This window comes from Plectrocnemia conspersa, unplaced genomic scaffold (assembly GCF_051122295.1).
Source record: "Plectrocnemia conspersa isolate PC_06_02 unplaced genomic scaffold, ASM5112229v1 ptg000003l, whole genome shotgun sequence".
Taxonomy (NCBI): domain Eukaryota; kingdom Metazoa; phylum Arthropoda; class Insecta; order Trichoptera; family Polycentropodidae; genus Plectrocnemia; species Plectrocnemia conspersa.
This window is the reverse complement of record NW_028277167.1, coordinates 4,599,645-4,618,902: the sequence shown is the minus strand read 5'-3', so window position 1 is coordinate 4,618,902 and position 19,258 is coordinate 4,599,645. Positions and strand designations below refer to the sequence as shown.

At 29.5% G+C, this 19,258-nt stretch overlaps 1 protein-coding gene across 14 annotated transcripts in view; it reads left to right on the top strand.

Moving 5' to 3' along the window:
- baz (par-3 family cell polarity regulator) overlaps window positions 1–19,258 on the top strand; it is a 76,366-nt gene that overhangs the window by 43,651 nt on the left and 13,457 nt on the right. For 10 of the 14 annotated variants that reach the window (XR_015809204.1, XR_015809202.1, XR_015809201.1 and 7 more), the window contains one exon: window positions 18,159–18,362. Coding sequence is in view for 10 of the 14 variants with exons in the window: in XM_088183664.1 (XP_088039790.1) it covers window positions 18,159–18,362 (204 nt within the window). In the remaining 4 variants the exon portion in view is untranslated. Of the gene's footprint in view, window positions 1–11,700; window positions 11,929–15,020; window positions 15,171–18,158; window positions 18,363–19,258 lie in introns of those variants that run through there. The other 4 variants (XM_088183667.1, XM_088183666.1, XM_088183668.1 and 1 more) reach the window with 2 other exon arrangements.

Sequence of the window (19,258 nt, the reverse complement as noted above, 5' to 3'; positions counted from 1 at the left end):
TTAATAAAACTCGACGTTGACAACTTTGTCTGGGTGGTTGGCGTGCAGCTCATTGATCAAAACAGGCCATGATATCATGTTCTACACTCCTTCTACTATAATTGTGCCGATTCACAATCTGGATACAGCAATTAAGAGTCGCACTATCCAGACGAAAAACCAGTGCCAAGCACCGTTGGCGCATTAATTAAATTACAGGCATGTTAATTATTTAGGAATGTTAATCCGTCGTGATTTACGATAGTGCCATTCTGCATCATGTTTTTAGTGTGTTTTTTGCTTTGAGCACAAAACGTGTTTTGTGCGTCTATAAACAATCGATTGGACTCGCGACTTGTATTTATTATGATCGAAAATGTCTGCATGGCACGAATCCGCGTAACTTTTACCGGAATTCCGTCATAATGGACAATTCTGCCGTAATTAAGTTCATACCGGACGACAATGGATAATGAGCATTCGTTTTTATTGTGTAATAAAATATTTTATTATAATTATACTTCCCGTCTCCAATAGGATCGAAAGTTGTCGTTGTGTTGTCTCTACAATCCAATGTGAATCTTGGTCTATTTGACATCACTTTTTCAAGGTTCATTCTGAGATCAGTTGTTAATTTTTTTTTTCTGTAAGATGCATGTTTTAGATATCGTCGATTTTAAAATTTATTCTTAGAAAAAATACTTATAATTACATTTGAATTATATTTTTATGTATGATTATATTCATATTAAACTGTAAGTATTTTAATATAAATCGTTAGAAAAAATGCTCAGTGATTTTTTTTACAAAATGTTTTTTTGAACTTTTGTGAATAATTGTTTGTTACATTCAATTTTATCATATTGTAGTATAGTCATATATTTATAATCACAAAAGAGCATTTAAAAATTAAAATAATATAACAACAAAAAATAACGGTTAAAAAATATGATTTTTTTATTTAAAATTTAGTAAAAAAATATTTTTTGAACACTACAATAATTGTTGTTTATTGTTATTTATTTTATTATTTAAATTGTAAATTTTATTATAATCGATAATAACAACAAAAATATATTTTGGGAAAAAAAATAATAAAAATTTCATATTTTCCATTTAAATGTAACAAAAACTAAAATATTTCCAAATCTACCATAATTTTGTGTGGTAAAATTAAAAGATTTATTATATCATATTTAAAATTAAACCTTACTGAAAAATACTAATCATATTGTATGAATTTATTATAATGAATGCAAAATTACATGTCGAATCAAAATGTTATCTTTGTGGAAAAAAGTAGAAAGTTTATTTATTATTTATTTATCAGCTTGGTTGGCTTATTACATTAAAAAAATATTACCAGTTATTTAAATGCTTGATAAAAATATATGGTTTATATTAAATGTTTGCGTTAATTTAAATGATTTTTTAAAAGATTTTAATTTGGATTTGAAATAAATTAAAACTTGTTATTATTTATTTTATCATGTCAAAATAATACAAAAATCAATTATTTTAGAATATGATGGGTAGTACATATTTAATTAATCAGACGCATTTTTTAAGACTAGATTAAAATTATGTATTATTATAAAAACAAAGCGAAATTTAAATTTCAAAATCAACAAAAACAATCACATTTTTGTGGATTTTGAAATTTAAATTTCCCTTTGTTATTATAAAAAATACATCATTTTAATCTAGTCTTAATTTTAATCTAAAAATACTTCTAATGAATTAAATATGTACTATCTATCATAATTGATTTTTGTATTATTTTTATCAAAGAAAACGTTTGAAAAATAAGAATTTCATTAAAACACCTATATAAAGAGAACTTGTTGTTAAATACTAATGTAATTTTACACATAAATCGAAATCTTATCTTTGTGGCAAAAAGGATGATATTGTTTTAGAATGTACTTGAGTTCAAATAATTTTGACTATAAATTTAATACTTTGCACTATAAAAAATATATTTTTGGAGTATGATAAATTCGTTTAGGTTAAGTTTTGGTTTGAACAGCAAATGGACGTTTCGCAACTGTCAACAGATGTAAAGGAAAACCGCACGCTAAAGTATTTATAGTGCAAAATATTAAATTTATAGTGGAAACTATTTAAACTAAAGTGCACCAAATTAAGTGCAAGTTAATCACACAAAATTTTAAATAGCGATTAGCAAACTATTATTTTATAGTATTTTATTTTGATTGAAAAATATAAATTAAAGTATATTGTCAATACGTTTGCTTAGATAAAATACAAAAATATTTTTAAATTATTGTTTATTATAATATATAGTTTATATTGAGTAATTTAAAGTAGTTTTTCAGAAGATTTGAAAATTTGATTATTAAAAAAGTTTGATTTAATTTTTTCTGTTATTGTATTAATTTATTTTTGTGAATTAATTAATAGTATTAATATATTAATATAGTCAAAATTATTAAAAACAAGATTTTGTAAAAATTAAATAAAATCGTTTTTTTTTGAGAATATTTGAAATTTTTGCATAAAAGTTACTTACGTTTTTTTCTAAAATATTGTAGTGATTTAATTTTGTAAATAAATTATTAATTAAACACAACAGTCAATAATCTCGATAATTAATATTTTGTAAAGAATAATATGATTTATTTGTATTGAAAATTTCGCTTTTTTTATTTAAAAAATACATAGTTAAAATCTATTAATAAAAACTCAGCTTCAAGTGCGTACTATGTTTCATAATCTACCATAATAAATAATAAAATTACAATTACATTTTTTGCGCTAATTTATATAAATTTAATTGTAGAAAATCTAAATATTTTTTAGATAAAAAAAATTGCGATAAAAAGTTGTAAAATTATTTTATTCCCGAAAATTCCGAAAATTTCCGAAATTCAACCATTTGTTAAATATTAAAAATATCTAGCTGATATTGTAATATATAAACATATTCCAATGAATGAAATGTGAAAAAATAGTAATATATTAACTTTCACTGTATAAATACTCAAATTTGGATGGGGTTACTTTATATTCCGGTCCTCGATCCCATTTACGAGGTTTCGGTACTCGCAGTTAATAAACAAAATAAATTTACAGCATCTCCAAAACCTTCACCACTAACCGTTTCTGATAATATTTTTTTTCCAGTTTATTCTAGATAGTGTAATCAAGTGTTAAGTAAACCGTAAGAGTAAAATGCGTACAATCATATTTTTGCAAAAGTTACATTATTAAGTCAAAACAAAAAGCCGCACGATTATCTATTGCGGCGTTTTAATAACCACAATCACCACACAATAGATAAGCCACACGGTGCTTATTTGGCCGTTATCGTGACACTAAACCATATTTTTATCCGGTGCATTGTGCCCGCAATGAATGTCGGCCACATTTTGAGATTTCTATTTTCTTGCTCCGAGTTTTCCCACGGCGCGTCTCATTGGGAAAATTTTAAAACAATTACACATTAATGTATGTAAGGCCGCAAAATCGATGAGACGTCAATCTCCGATAAAGACATTTAGAAACGTTTCCGAATTGAGAACAGCGACCGTGGCGAAATCACCAACTACTACCACTGCATTGACTTTCTCGAATTTTTTCAACATTGCCAGTATCGACAATTGCGGAAATTGTAATAAAAGCGAGTGTTGCTATTAAAATAATAAAATAATAACATCAACAATAACTCGAAGCCACGCAGGCGTAAATGATTCGAAATTGAATTATTCAAATATTTAATCATATGCATGGATTATATTAATTAATAAGTTATGTGATCGGAATTCGTTGCTATTATAAAGCCATTCACTTATTAAAATTTCATTTATTATGCTCGTCTCAGATTTCAACAAGCTCGGATCGTGAGAAGTTTAACAACCTCGTTAGACAATTAATAATTGAGATGGTTGTAATAAGCTTTTAGAAAGTCCTTGTTAATAATTTCATCGCAACAGTTACGTGTGATCCCGATAATTTGTTACAATTTTTATATATTTTTTTCTTTATGAAGATGATTTAAAATTGTATAAATGCATTCGATCTATTGCAGACTGTCTCTAAAGAATGATTTAAATTGTACATGGGAGATGGGCTAATTTTGAATCCCTAAATAATCGAATTGCAGCGCCTTTCTTTTAGGAGCGTTAGGATACGATTCACTGAGTTCTCGCAGAAAGTTATATATTGCTAAACATTTTTTCAAATCACTGAAGGGTGCTGTAGACAATAAAAATATTCTCGAGGAATTCCAGTTTTGGTTTCCGGAAGTCCTCGAGAATCACATTCGCGTTCTATTGTGACGCCCGTTAGAACCAGGACGTCTGCACTAGCTGACTCGCCTATGGATTTCGCCATCCAGCTCCATTATACGCTGGCATTGATCTATTTAATGTCAGCAACGAGGAGCTTGTCCAGTTCGTATCATTTAATTGTAATATTCTCTGATTTTTATCTTACTTCTTACTATGTATTATTTTTATTATATTTTTTGTGTACAGAAATAATAGTATGTATTGTATTTTAATCATTATGACGCATTGGGGTAATCTGCTGGTTCACGATAATCTTAATTTAATCTAAATAAAAATAATTTTGACTATATATTATTGATTTGCGCTTTTTTACGACACATCTGATTTTATCCATATGAGTGCGCTACAATTAGAGCAAAGTTTTACGTATTCCCTAAAAAAATTTTTTTCAGTATTGTTCAAAAATAATATGTATGTATATTACTCAATAGTACATTTCTCATTTCATTTAGAGTAATTTATCATCTGCTTTAAGCGCTAAGAAAAAAATCTTTTTTACTCAAAAATTATAATTATATTCTAGAGTCCAAAAATCAGCTCTTATTGAATTCAAAACATATAACGCTGTGTTAAAAACGATGAATTTTACTTAAAAAAATTGTTATTAAATATTTTTGGCCAAAATTAATAATCTGGGGTGGAACCAGACTCATTGTTTTTATGTATTACTCTTTGGTAACATCGAAATAGTACATTTGGAAACGTAGTTTTTTGATAAAGTAAGGTACAACGGTTTTAGTGCAATTGTTAAATTGTAAAAATGAGCTATTAAACTGAATAAATTATTTCAAAAAATGCTTTAAATTATTAATGAATACCGTTAATAAACATCCGCGCGGATATTTTATCATACACTTCTTTTGTTATAAATTTAATTTGAATGAGTATTTAAAAATATTTTACATGTTTTTATATCGCTGCATAAGAAAGGGTGAGTCCGTGCAAGACATTTTTGAGGCATTTTTAAAAAGTACTGTGACCGGGAAGTGGTTAATGATGTATTTAACAACTTACTTCGACGCAAAGATTACGGTTTATTCTGTAAATTAAAATTTTATATCGATATTTTAGCAGTTATTGCATATTTATTATTATATGAATTGGTTTACAGTTGAATTATATATAATATGTAGCCATATGATTATTTTGTATTCGATATAGTAATTTAACACATCAATAACTTTCATATTAAAAATACTTTTTTTTAATATAATAATTATATATAAGATTTTTTGTATTAAAAATTTAATTTTATTATTTCCAACTATTACCAATCGTGTTATTGAAGTAAATTATGTCAAAACGTTTCGAATTGCTGTAATACTTAAAGAAACTCGACATTTTATATAATGACTTTTCAACACAATGCGTGAGAATGTTTTATTTAAACACATTTTATATAAAAAATGGTGTTAAAATATATCTTTAACGTTACATTTGAACGATATGTGCGTTAAAATTATTCGTAATTTATGTAACGATGCTAAAATTTTATCTAAAAACCTTGACAGTGAACATGTAATACAATGTTTATTGTATGATAAATAATTATGTGAATAATTTACAATTGATTAGAATTCAGAACTACTATTTAATCAACGTTACTCGAAAATGTCAAGCGCGTTGTGTATATTCATAATTATTTTTTAAAAATAATAGTTTAACGCACGCTTTCACTTTTCATACTTATATTATTAATAAAAACATAATAGTTTTTCAGCAGTAATTAGATAAAAAAACGTTTATTGAAAATTGCGTGTTATACACGATTTGATCATTTATTCAATCGCTGTGGAGAAATCGAATTCGCTTTTTAACGGTTGTGTGTTCGCTATGCATAAATAATACAAAAGTAAATTGATACCTCACGGGTTTTCACTGTAACGAGGAAAACATATACGTAATGTGTCGGTCTGAAGGGCCATCGTTACACGCCCGCGGGCTGGAACGGAGTGTTGAACTCATATGTATGCGTTGTTTTGAATGCCGCTACAAAACAAGCATGCATGGAATTATTGAAAATGTCTCATACTATACTTTTGTGGCTTCGCCATGTAACAGTAACCTAATTATCGATTTTTATTCGCAACATTGTGTATACACACCAATCAAACAATACACTAAATGAACATGCTACAAAAAATCATGGTTCATGTTGTAAATGAAACATCTCTTTGCAATATGATACATCAGACGAGTTTATTGTCCGGTTCATGTGTCTGAATCGCATTTCGTCTTATGTGCGATTAGTGATGCACTCTCGTCATTTTTATTTGCGAAATAATCTCGCTCAGACGGTTATTTATTATGGTTTTATCCATACGATGCCATTAAAAATAATTGTGTTGTAATTACGGTGGATATGGTGAAACCGTTCGTTAACGTTTCATCATTTTAAATCTCGTGTGACGATTTTTCAAATTGATTTCCATTACAATATGTTGCCAATTGAGTCTAAAGAGGTAGTATTTATTAAAATAAATTATGCTTATTCCAAAGAAAAAAATTATATCTCACGGTGTACCACAGTGGTCCAAATTAGGACCATTGATGTTTATAATATATATTAATAATGAGTGACAATTGTTTTTTGCGCTCTCCTATTGGTCAAAATTTGGTTTAGATGGTTTAGCTTTAGGGTTTCCTGCCATGTTCTGATTATATTTTATATGTATGTTTTGATAAAATAGCTAAATAAGTCTCAGTTCATAGAAATGTCTTGGTGTAAGTACGTTTTTTTACTTTTATTATCTGACTACATTTGTAACTTTCAGGATTGTGTCTATTTAGTTATTTGCTTAAGAAAAACTTCACAATCCTTTAAAACTTATACTCATCAGAATTTCTCTAATTAATATTTAATAACAAAGTAATTAAATATTAATTAGATAAACATATAGTTGAAATTGCAATTAATGATTTTTTATATTTCACATCTCATTATGGCTAAGATGTTGTGTCTGAGAGTTTTAAAATCAATTATGTAAGGTCATAAGTTCATATTAGCATTGATAAGAATAGCCGTGTTTATATTATATTATTTGTTATCTACAAAATCTGATGCAATTATAAGATTCCGTGTATTCATGTTTTATAAATATTTTACTATTATTACATAACTATAATATTATAAATGTTGGGCTACCCGTTGAACATGAGTTTTCCTCGTTTAATTATGACTGTTACGCAATTCTTATAAAAAAGGAACTGACACAATAAAACTATTTGTTTATTTTATTCGTCACGATGACACGTGACGATCGTTGATTTGGACGGATTAGGGCAGTTAATAAATGCAACTAAAAGTGCAGTCGCTGTCAAATATTTAGCGACAGTGTTGCCAAATTTTCAGCTGTTTTAATTATGACTATTATGCAAAAGGCCATTCTTATAAAAAAGGAACAGACAACATCATAATTTGTTTTCGCCCTAAATCGTTATATTGGCCCGAGGGATAAAAGTGTATATTTTTATGTTTTGAAAAAAAGTGACGCCTTTTTCATGCTATTAAAATAATTTTAAATGTGTATATTGACATTTCTAGATAAATAAATGATATGTTACGTTTGCAAAATATTTTTACTAGATTAAGTTACATTATTTTAATTAATCGCGTTATCACGCGAAAACGCGTGTACAGATCGTAATGTATTTTAAGAGCGAAAGCTTTCATAAAAATCACACATCTGAAATTTATACTTTGCATCCGACTTTAAAAAGCATCCCTTAAGAATTTTCTGTGAAACTTAGCACAAATTCTTTAAAATATATTGCATTTAAAACATTTAACGATTCACCAAAATCAATTAGAAATAATTGCAAAATATTTTTTTAATGAATTCATGTTACTTTAATCAAATAAAATTAAATCAATAAATACACATATTGTAATTTGTAAATACCATTATGTAATTGCTCATATTATTCTTATTTGTTTTTTTTAAATTTAAAAATAAATATTTTAAATGTACTTATTCTATTTTTCTAAATGTATACGTATTATATTTATAATTTTAATATAGCAGAATGAGATATTTCTTATTAATGCGGAATTACGTAAATAATAATAAAATAAAATAAGATTGATTGTGATATTTGAGCTATTTGCGATTATCACATGAAATAATGAACTGAACTTGATAATTATTACATAGGAAGCAATTTCAGTTGGTGCATACCGTTCGTGCGCATGCGCAATATGAAGTTGTTTGCGCGCGATGGAATCTGCACAATTGACAGCTTTCTACGTATATAATAAATCACATATTTTTAATTATGATTGATAGTGTCATTTTTTATGTCTTATCAGGGTTATACAATACGTTCCAAATTTAAAATTTCCGATAAGTTTAACACTAGCTCGCTCATATTTCCACTCTAAATTTGAAACCATCAATTTCCGGCGAAGGTGTCAATTATTAATAATCACTCAAGCTGTTTCTTACTATCTGATATTTGATTATTATATGTTTATTGCTGTATTTTATTTATAATTTAATAATGATCGTCAGTGCTCATGCGCATGTGCATCATTAAGCTGTTATATAATATTTGGAAGCTACATTTTGACAGCTTATATTTTCAAATAATGTCTTACATAATTTCATTTTCGAATGGCAAATATCGATATTGTAATATTTTAACAATAGCGATTTTTACTGAGCATGTTAATTATCATTTTGATTATGGTACAGCTTTTTTCCATTGAATTGTTTTGCGATTTTCCGGTCATCGGACGCGACAGTGAAAACGGAATTGACATAGTCAATCGTCACGGTCTGTGACTTCGTGTGACCGAGCCTTTGACTGTTGATTATGTTTTATTCTTGACAGTCTTTGTCGAATTTTGTCGCATCGTTATTCTGCCGTAGTACTTCCGATTGTGCGTAGGAAGACGGTTTGGCAAATTGTTAAACGACGCCCGTAGCGTTTGTATTTGAAGAGAGACGCGTATATGGCTTCTACTGGGTAGATACAAAGAATACACATTAAAAAAGAACCTTTACGTATTCGGCGATACTGTATCACATTTTTGATGAATAATGCCTCCAACACACTGGCGCAGCGCGCAGTGTGTAATGCATTAGTCGCGTCGGTGTGTTCGAGACTTTATACAGCTATTCATGAACGTTTTTATCATGATTTGGTAAATCATATTTAAACTAAAGGACATTGCATAGTTTTTTGCGATACAAAAAGGTGTTGTTATTACTCATTTTATATTGTGTATTATTTTATAAATTTAGTTAGTAATGTAATGTTGAAAAATCGAATCCAAAGCTTCCAAAAATAAAAATCTACCATGTTCTAATTTAAAATCCACTCAATTGATTATAAATTAATAGTAAAACTGTATTTAAGTAAATATTAGTATATGTAGATCTAACGACAAAAAATAATTGTCAGATAAATTTCGGTCCATACTGATTTGTGTGTTAATTGTAATGATAATAATAATTAATCAATCTGCAAAATAGTGATTATTACACTACACTAAATTTATCAAAATTCTATGAAAAATGAAGACAACTAAGCTTATGGGTTTGTCAGCTTTACAAAAAATATTAATTAAATAGTTCAACGTAGTTTAAAGATTAGAATAAGTTAGTTGTTAATCAACGGGAAGCTAACCTAGTTAATTAAATTAATATGTTTTTAAAATAGTATTGAAATACTGATAAGCGAGAGAGCGAAAGGGGAAGTATCTCACCGCTCGCGCTCGAAAGAGCAGCTCCGACTTCGGTCCGTTTGCCGACAATGTTCGGAAGCGCTCGAAGCTGGCAAAGTCGACTGAATTACCCTCACTATACCTCCCGTTCTCGGTAACCTCCTAGAGATTTTATAGCGGACAGAACCGAACTCGACCGAAATAACCCACTATATTCTCCGTCCTTGGCCAACCTTGGCCAACTTCCAGAGAGTGTAGTGCAGACATAAAAATAGGTATTTAATTATAATAAGTTTAAATCTTATTTCATCTGAAAAATATTTGAATATTGAAAGTTATGTTAAAAATGCCCTAAATATAAAATATCGTTAGTTATTTCTAATTATATAACCTTCCATTCAACAGAAAACATAGTTAGCACCAAAAGTAAGCCTCCTGGTTGTTTCGCGCTACCCGCTTTGTTCTCATAAACTAGCAATTTGCTTGATACTTGTTTTGTTAGTGTAACACAAAATTCATAATTTATTAAAAATATTTTTATATTATAAGTGAATTTTAGGCTCTTTAAGAAATCAGAAATAATGTTTCGTATATTTTTTTATGGAATCAACTACAGTTATTTTTCCGAAATTGCATATCGTACATTTAATTTCATTTTTAACAAAAAAAAAACTATAGTAAACTTCTAGAGAAATTGGCTGACTTTTGAGATAATAATTCACAAAATACAAATTTCCGAGGTAACTCTGTCATGACCAGGAAGATGTTATAATGGATCAATCTAAGTATATTAGTTATATATCAATATAATTTTCTATGCACTCTTTTTTCATAAGATTTTTTTCGGGAAATCGTAATTGGCTAAAAATAATAAGAATTATCGAATAAACTTTGTTTTACGAATCCTTTATAATTATTATGTAGCTCTCAAATGACTTCCTTGAAAGTTAAGCTTTCAATAACAGTTTGAATGCCGTAAAGACGCTGTTGTCCGCTTACGAACCACGACATGAATGCCGCTAGGTCGTGGATGTCCACTACTTTTGCATTTATTTCCTTTGTAAAATGATTTTTTTTGAGATTTTTGTTGATTTGTATAAACTATATTTTATTTTGTTTCTATAATAAATAGTGGTTTACACAAAAAAATAAACTTTTCAAAAATATTTTTTTAAATTTCTATATTTAAAAAAAAATATTTGGCGTTTTTAGTATACACCGCCTAATTTTGCTTGGCATCAAAATGGTTAAAAGCGGCATCGGAGATGGAGCTAAACAATAATACGATTGTTTCTAAATTTGCCTTCTTTCCAATTCTTGTTTCATTGTTTATCAACATTTTAATCATCATTCCCATGTTAATTTGAAACTAAAATTTTTCAGTTAACATGTTTTTGTTTGGTATATTCATGTATTTGAAATACAGTGCACGTTTTTATATAGCATAATCCTCGTTAGTTCTTCAAAGTTCCGTTTTCACTACTTTCTCACAATGTACATACAGACGTATTATGTACATACAGACGTATTATGTACATACTTGGTGGACTTCATCTCTACCCAGCCACGGATGAATGGATGAATGAAACGCTTGCAATTCCGTTAACGGGATTAGAATTCAGTCTTTCCACGGTCAGTTATCGGCCGGACCTCGTTGTGCGGACACTTTGCGAACACCCTGTACCTAGGGCGCGCCAGAGTGGGGAGACGTTTGTACTATTCTGTCGTATATTTACCGTCAGTGACGAGATGGTCGGCATCGTCGCTGGGTTGTCATCGTCGATTGACAATATTCTCGCTTAGCGGTAACGATCTGCTGCAACGGTGCTGCATTTGTCCAATGCAAATTCGTCGATACTATTAAAGTATCACGCGCTGCGGCGAAAACGGTGCAAACAGTGAACTCTATTTCGATCGCGACGAAAGCTTGAAAGATGACATAAATATTTGTCAAGTGCGTTCTTTGAAGTATAGTTTCAAATTTGTTATATTATAACATAAACATCACGCGCTATGACGGAAACGGTGCGAAAAGTGTTGGTTTAGTTTGGATTGCGGCAAAGGCTTTAAAAGATGATCAGCATGTTTATTCAATATATTATTGATATAGTATAAGAGCTGCTAATATGTTTTTGTATACCGTTGTATTGAAAAGTAACGGTGCGATTTATTTTAGATATCATATATTATTTATAATATTTTACAGACATTGGTGGGTGTCATTTTGCACTTCTATTCACAGCGACATAGATACTCAACATTTTTTATGATGAACAGTTCAATGTCGATTTCAATCAAGCGACTTTCTGAGCAAATCTTTTTTGTATATTTTGTGACAGTATCGTGTTGCTGTTTTGCTTGATGTCTTTAACCATATGAGTAGTGAGTAAATTTTAGGAATTTTTCCATAATTATTTATTTATTATTATTTTATATTGCACTTATAGTAATCACTGATCTTTATCGTTTTATTGCTTTGATTTGTTCTACTACTTTTTTCTATTAGTATATTTATTAATTTATTTTAACAGTTTTCTATTATTAAATTTCGTTAATTTATTTCGTATACCAATACCGGTATTATAAAAATAAAATAAAAATGCCAAAATGTTCGTTTACGACGTAAACAAACAAATACATATGTATGTGTGCCTTATTTTAGCTCCCACAAGCAAAATAAATTTTGGCAACATTTGATAAAGAAAATGAATACTTTTCGATTTTGTTAAAGTTTCAGATACCGAAATACCGGTAATTCGTATTTCAAAAACTGGTATTTCAGTATCTGAAAACCGACTAAAATACGATATATTTCAGTTATACAATCTAATTTTCTATCAAAAAGAAAATTCGGAATAATACTTTGGGGTCCAGCCGTCCCCCTGCTCGGACTGTTTGTACGTGTTTTACCGTACCTTCGCTAATGTTTAATAACAAATATAGTTATTTGAATCAATACTTGATTTAATTTATTATTCAATTTTTTTACAAAAAAATCGGTATTCAATTTAAAAAAAATATATTTTACTGGTATATTGCAATTGTGCAAATTCAGCTGAAGTAGTGTTAAAATCTAATTTCTTAAACAAAAATGTTTTACACTACCTTTGTAATATTATCACTGAGTATATTTAATCCTACCTTCAGTAAAAATTGTCATTTTATATTCATGATATTCTCAGATATCTAAATATAATACTGTCGTATGTCTTTATTGGAATTTTGTAAACTTGGTTATAATGAAAATATTAAATATTTTTTTAAACAGTGCCCTAATTAAATTAGATTATTTTTATTAAATCTATTTATTAAAATTAAAATAGCTATTTAAAAATATGGTTTATTAAATCATTACTATTTAAATATTAAAATGTAGTTTATAGATTTTTGCAATATTTTACAGAAGTGCGATATATATTGTATAATATAATATTTTAAATATATAATTTATAAAGTAATAGTCTGCTTAGTTGCTCATTGTTAATATTGTTCTTAGACGTTTACAACATTTTTGACACAAAAATTAGATATAAAATTGAATGTTCTGCTTATCTTCAAACCGCCGCCTTGTTACGGTGCTGCCAGCGTAGCTATAAGAGTCGGGCCCAAAACTTAAACTTCCGAAAATACTATTTTATTACAATTAATTTAAGTTTTAAAGTTACTTAGTTTTGCACCTTATGATTTCATAACATTTTAAAGTACAGTAAGTGAAATAATCGATACAATAATACTTATTAAAAATAAACGTATCAGCCTCAACCTCAGTGAAAACTGCATATGTAGATGCTGAAAATAAAAAATAAAAATATAGCCATTGTTTCTTAGATTAGCGATCGCAAATTTTTCGGACCTCACGACCATTAAACTTGTTGCATTTCACGGATCACAACCATGCTTTTTACGTAAAAGTAACATTTTGAATATAAAATGGTACTTTTGTTTTATCGTGAGGGAGGCTTAGTGCTCGCCCACCTATTGGAGGTATAATTGGATTAGTTTTCTGTAACCTATCTTCTAAACAAGTTTGGAACGGCCGTTAAATATTTTGAAGAAGCGCGAGTGTATTTAAATGTCTTCATTGATCACCACACGTCTCTCACACGATGTCATAGAACACTACAAGAAAATGTTGTAACAAAATAAAGCGTACTTTTCTTGTACTTTAACTGATTTTGTTGTACTTTAGTTAATATATGAATCTAGTAATTCATACATATTTTCTTACTTCAAACACCTGTTTTTATTTAAAAGTACTATTTTTGTAACACGTCTAGTTACACAAAGTATTCGGAATTATTTAAGCATTCAATTAGACATAACTTTTCAAGTCAACACTTATCAACGAATCTCAACGTGTCATTCAAATATTCAATTTAAAATGTCGACATATCAACGCTTTACATTTATCTTGTCTATTCTGACATTTCAATAGTATTCGCGATTAGATATCGACGCGTGGGTTTATCGAACGTAAGATATCATTATAACGCATAATATTATATTATATAGCCCTTCCTCTTCCTTTGTTCATATTCAGAAACATTGGCGATAAGAGAACCAAAAAGAAACAGAAAGAATATCGTGAACTCCACCTGTGAACCATTGTTCAAGAGTGCATAAGTGTCCATTGTGTTGGCTTTCAACTTTTGGTTAATTGCGTTTGAGTTTTCCTCAAGTTGAGAGTTATGGGTTTTAGTTTTACGACTTTCTCGATTCATGCAGAAATACGGAATCCAGTCGCCGAGTTCGTTATTTATTTATATATGTACTGGCAACTTGTAGCGGTCAAAGCCACTTTATCGATATCTTATGTATGCATTTAACGGTTTCGCAATCCGAGCGAACCACTAATTGGAAACCCTTCTGTGCTCCACACACAAATGCCGAAGCCAAGTTTTACATCGTGTCATGATCATGACATGGCAGCGTGAATCTGACTAGTATCCGGTAGGAGTGTCGAATCAATTTCCTGTGTCTCAATTAAGAATGGATAATCTTTCAAGCCTTCGTTCGCCGAATGAGTAAAAAATGTTATTGTGTTGTGTTTTTCTTTCAAGCCTTTGCCAAAGAAGTAGAACGATATTTTAGTTATAGTGAGTTATAGAAATGTGATGAAGATGATGGCTGGTCGTCAGCCTCCAGTTCCACCTCCGAGATGGAAGAAGCTGGCCAAGTTGGCCGCGCAGAAGCATCGAGCAGACAATTCGGTACCAATAGTTTAAGTAACTCACCTTGAAATTGCTTCGTTTGGTGACGCAACAGAGACGACCTATTGTATTTTATTGTAGACCTTGATCATCTAAGTAGGTTTTCACCGAATGCTATATTTAGTGCATATAGTGCAGATAGACATATAATACATAAATAAACACTTGCTCATCTCTCACATTCATAGAAATAATTTAACATATCCACAAGTAGCATATGTATTAAGATACTGTTCATTCATATATTCACAATGAATCTATTTTATTTTTCTCTAAAGTAACATTTTATGACAAATGTGTATTGTATCATTAAGATAAGACCATAAGATGAGCAATGAAACAAGTGTTTTAAAATAAATAATCGAAAAGAGTAGCTATCAAGGCTCAATTCCAAATGTAATTTTTCTATAGAATTTGAATTTAGGTGATGTAAACACATGTGCTGCTCAATCGCTTTGGTATCTAAGAAACCTTTGTATCGTACATTTCAGGAATTTAAACATTTTTATTTAAATAAATGTCTGCAATTACTTTGCTCGATCAGCGAAAAAAACTTATATACCTTATAATGAATAATGGCAATCCTAACACCCTTCCAGTTCACATAATCTAGCCAATGTTATTGTTAGGGGCGGAAACAGATTATTTGTTATTGTCTAATAAATATGTTTTTAAACTATCTGCGTACAATAATTCTGTGCAGTTTTTGATATTTTATTTTAAATTATTATTGTTATTTCCTCGTAGCCTTGTCTACGTTTCGTAGAATCCATTCGTCTCTGAAAATCGATTTAATTTATTAAATTTCGGACTTCATGACGACCAGGAATGATGTGAATTTTTGTGTATCCCAAGTTTTTATTGCCATGTGTATACGTTTATATACTTTATGAAATAGGGGAGGCGCTTGGTTTCTTCCTACTCTCGAGCATTAGATCAATGCGAATTTTAAGACGGAAACAGATAATGTTGTAATGCTTTAAACTACTTTATAAAAAGCTGAGATTTAGCAATGTTGTCAGTTAATCACTTGTAATTTGTGTGCCTGTTAAAGTATATTCCATCGACATTATCGGCACTTTAATTGCTCCATTTTGTATTTGTATCGGCACCGACTGTTTTTTTTTTGTTAAGGTCCATTTAAAAGTGGCCTATACGTCAAAATATCTGATCGTTACGTGTATAGGGTCAACTAACAAACTTGTTCTGCAAGTCACAAATACGCATTTAACAAAGGTAATTACGAAAAATTTCGTTGCAACAATCATGGCTGGTCCCGACATTTTCGTAGTTTATTTGTGTTTTTTTATTATCAACCATATAAGCTTAAAAAATATATGTGTATATATACATGATTATTTGAAATTTTACATATATAAATCAAATTATCTATAAACTGAGCAATTATATATGATTTAACTTTTTCTACGTGAGCACTAAGAATTCCTAATTATAATTTATTTATTTATTTAGCTAATTGTTAAAAATTGGTTTCCATAAAATATTTGAATTTTCAAATTTTTGCAGTATTTTACGAAAGTGCGATATATATTTATAATATTTCAAACATACAATTTATAAATTAACAGCACGCTTAGTTTATTTACACTTTAATATTATAATTTATTTATTTTTTTACTTCATTGAAAAATCCGCTACATTTTTATTTTTAAGGATTGCCTTAAAAAATATTATACAAATTCACACCTCCGTACAAAATTCCCCTGGCCGTACTCGTTTTCTTATACCTATCTATCTGGAAATTATCCCTATTTCTAGTATTAAATCTATATACATATTGATTTCTTATTAAATTCCGCAGGTAACATATTTTTTTTTTTAATTTATACATAAACACAAACATTAATCTTCAATATCCAACCATTCCAATCTTTCAATCATATTTTGTAATTTTTGGAACATCGTCTTATCTAATTTATTAAGCATATAAAATATTGTTGCATAATTGTAGATTATTTTTTTGTATTTATACTTAATATATTTCTCATCCTATGAGTTACCTTATTTTAGTTGTAAAAAGTACTAAAAATCTGATTCATGTAGTATAAATATTATTATGTTATCGTATCTAAGTTTTAACATTTTAAGACTTTTATAAATTCCTTTTTGTGTCTTCTCTAAATAGTGGTATAAATCACTAACGCTATCTCGAGACTAGGTTTTGGTACATGAACATCTAAAATTTTGATCGGATGGAAATACTGTTAGATAGTTTATCGTTACCCTCCCACGTTCGTTACTTTGCATTTTAAGTAGTGCAGATTAAAGTACTGCCTACAACCGACAAAGCAATTTTAAGTAGACATAAATAAATACGTTAAAATAGTATGTTCAATGCTTTCGCAACTAAAGCCATTATCTTTGTGTATCCAAAGGTTACATCATATCCTCTTTGAGTAAGAATTTTCTTTTGAAGACAATTGATTACCATTTACGATCTATAGCTACTTTGCATAAAAACTCTTCATATATGGCGACAGGATGCAACTCCTCGAATTGGTCAGTCGATGGCACCATCGTCATTGTTGGCCATCCACAGTTGATTCAACCATAATTGCCATAATCCGACCGCGTTCGAACGAATCCAGTGCGCCGGAAGTTTTTTCCATTCTGGTTTCGCTCCCACAGTGGTGACCGCGTTGCAAAACTAAAAAAGAACAATGTAATTTTGCGCAATGTCGCATTGTGACGAACGAACACGCCTAGGATGTTGACTCTGGCAATACTAACCCGCCCTCAAATCTGATAAGAAAACATAACTCATTATCTCGGGTTTGCCTCTAGAATGGAAACTCATTTCGGCTTTTTTCAAAAGAGAAGGTCTCGTATGTTTGCGTTTCAGGTCGCTCGCTTGTACTGCAGGCTCAATGCAAATGCCCTAGATTTTCACTCAAAGAATTGACACTTTGACATTAATAACGCTATGAATAAGTAATGAGTTTTAAAGCCTTTTTTGTTTGTCTGCAGGGCTCTGAATCATGGGTGGTGGTGAGGAACCTTCGCTCGGAATCGGGCGGAATCTTGGACCCGGACGATCAGCTCAAAGATGTGGCGGATGATCGCGAGACGCTGGTGGCTTCGTTGGAAGGTCGTCATGATGCTCCTATGCATCATGGTGGCGATGGAGCTAGTGGCAGCTCTGTGGGAACCGCCAGTCCAGATTTATTCCGGGTAAGTTATTCTCATTTATAGCTATCAACATATAATCATTATTAAACGTATACATACATATAATGTAGTCAAACTATAATTAAAAAAAAATAATAATGCAAATTTTTGTGTACAACAGGTATATAATTGAACTGGGAATTATTTTGAGAGATATGTGCATTTAAATAAATACTTTGTTCCATAAAACGGATTGTTTGTGCATTTATTTTTTCTTCGAAAAAGGATTCGTCGCAGTGAGTTATTCATAGGGTGTTCACTTTTCTGATTAATGCTCGCTCGCACTTAATCTGTCTAACAGTAATGCGCAAACAAGTCGTTTTATGGAACAATTGTCTTATGTATTTCTCATTTAAAAGGTCCTTATTACCTATGCAGTGTAATATTAATAAATTTTATTATACGTAGTGTTTAAATGTTGGATATTTTGCAAATAGACTGCTCTTTATTTTAACCATTTAGCTGCCGAGCCTTTAGTTGTATTACAAAATAAATAAAAATATGCTCGAAAAAAATGTTATTTACCCCTAAAACAAATGAAATTAAAAATATATCCGATTGATTAATCAATGAAAATTAGCTAAAGTAACAAAATCTGATATATCAAATTACGGCAATCAAAGGGTTAAATAATATGCATAAACAGCGCTTTACTTAAAATGTTATGATATTTTAATAAACGCTTAATCACTTAAACGCCAGCGACTCACTGGTGAGTTACTTGCTGAATATTTTTTTTAAAACTAGTTAACGAATTATTTACAAATTTTTTTAATTGTTAACGATTATTGTACTAGTTTCATTTATCAGTAAAGCAAGTATTTTATGTTTATTTTTAGAAAGAGATACTAATGCGTAATAAAGAAATAACAGTTGACTCACTATAAAGTCGCTGGCGT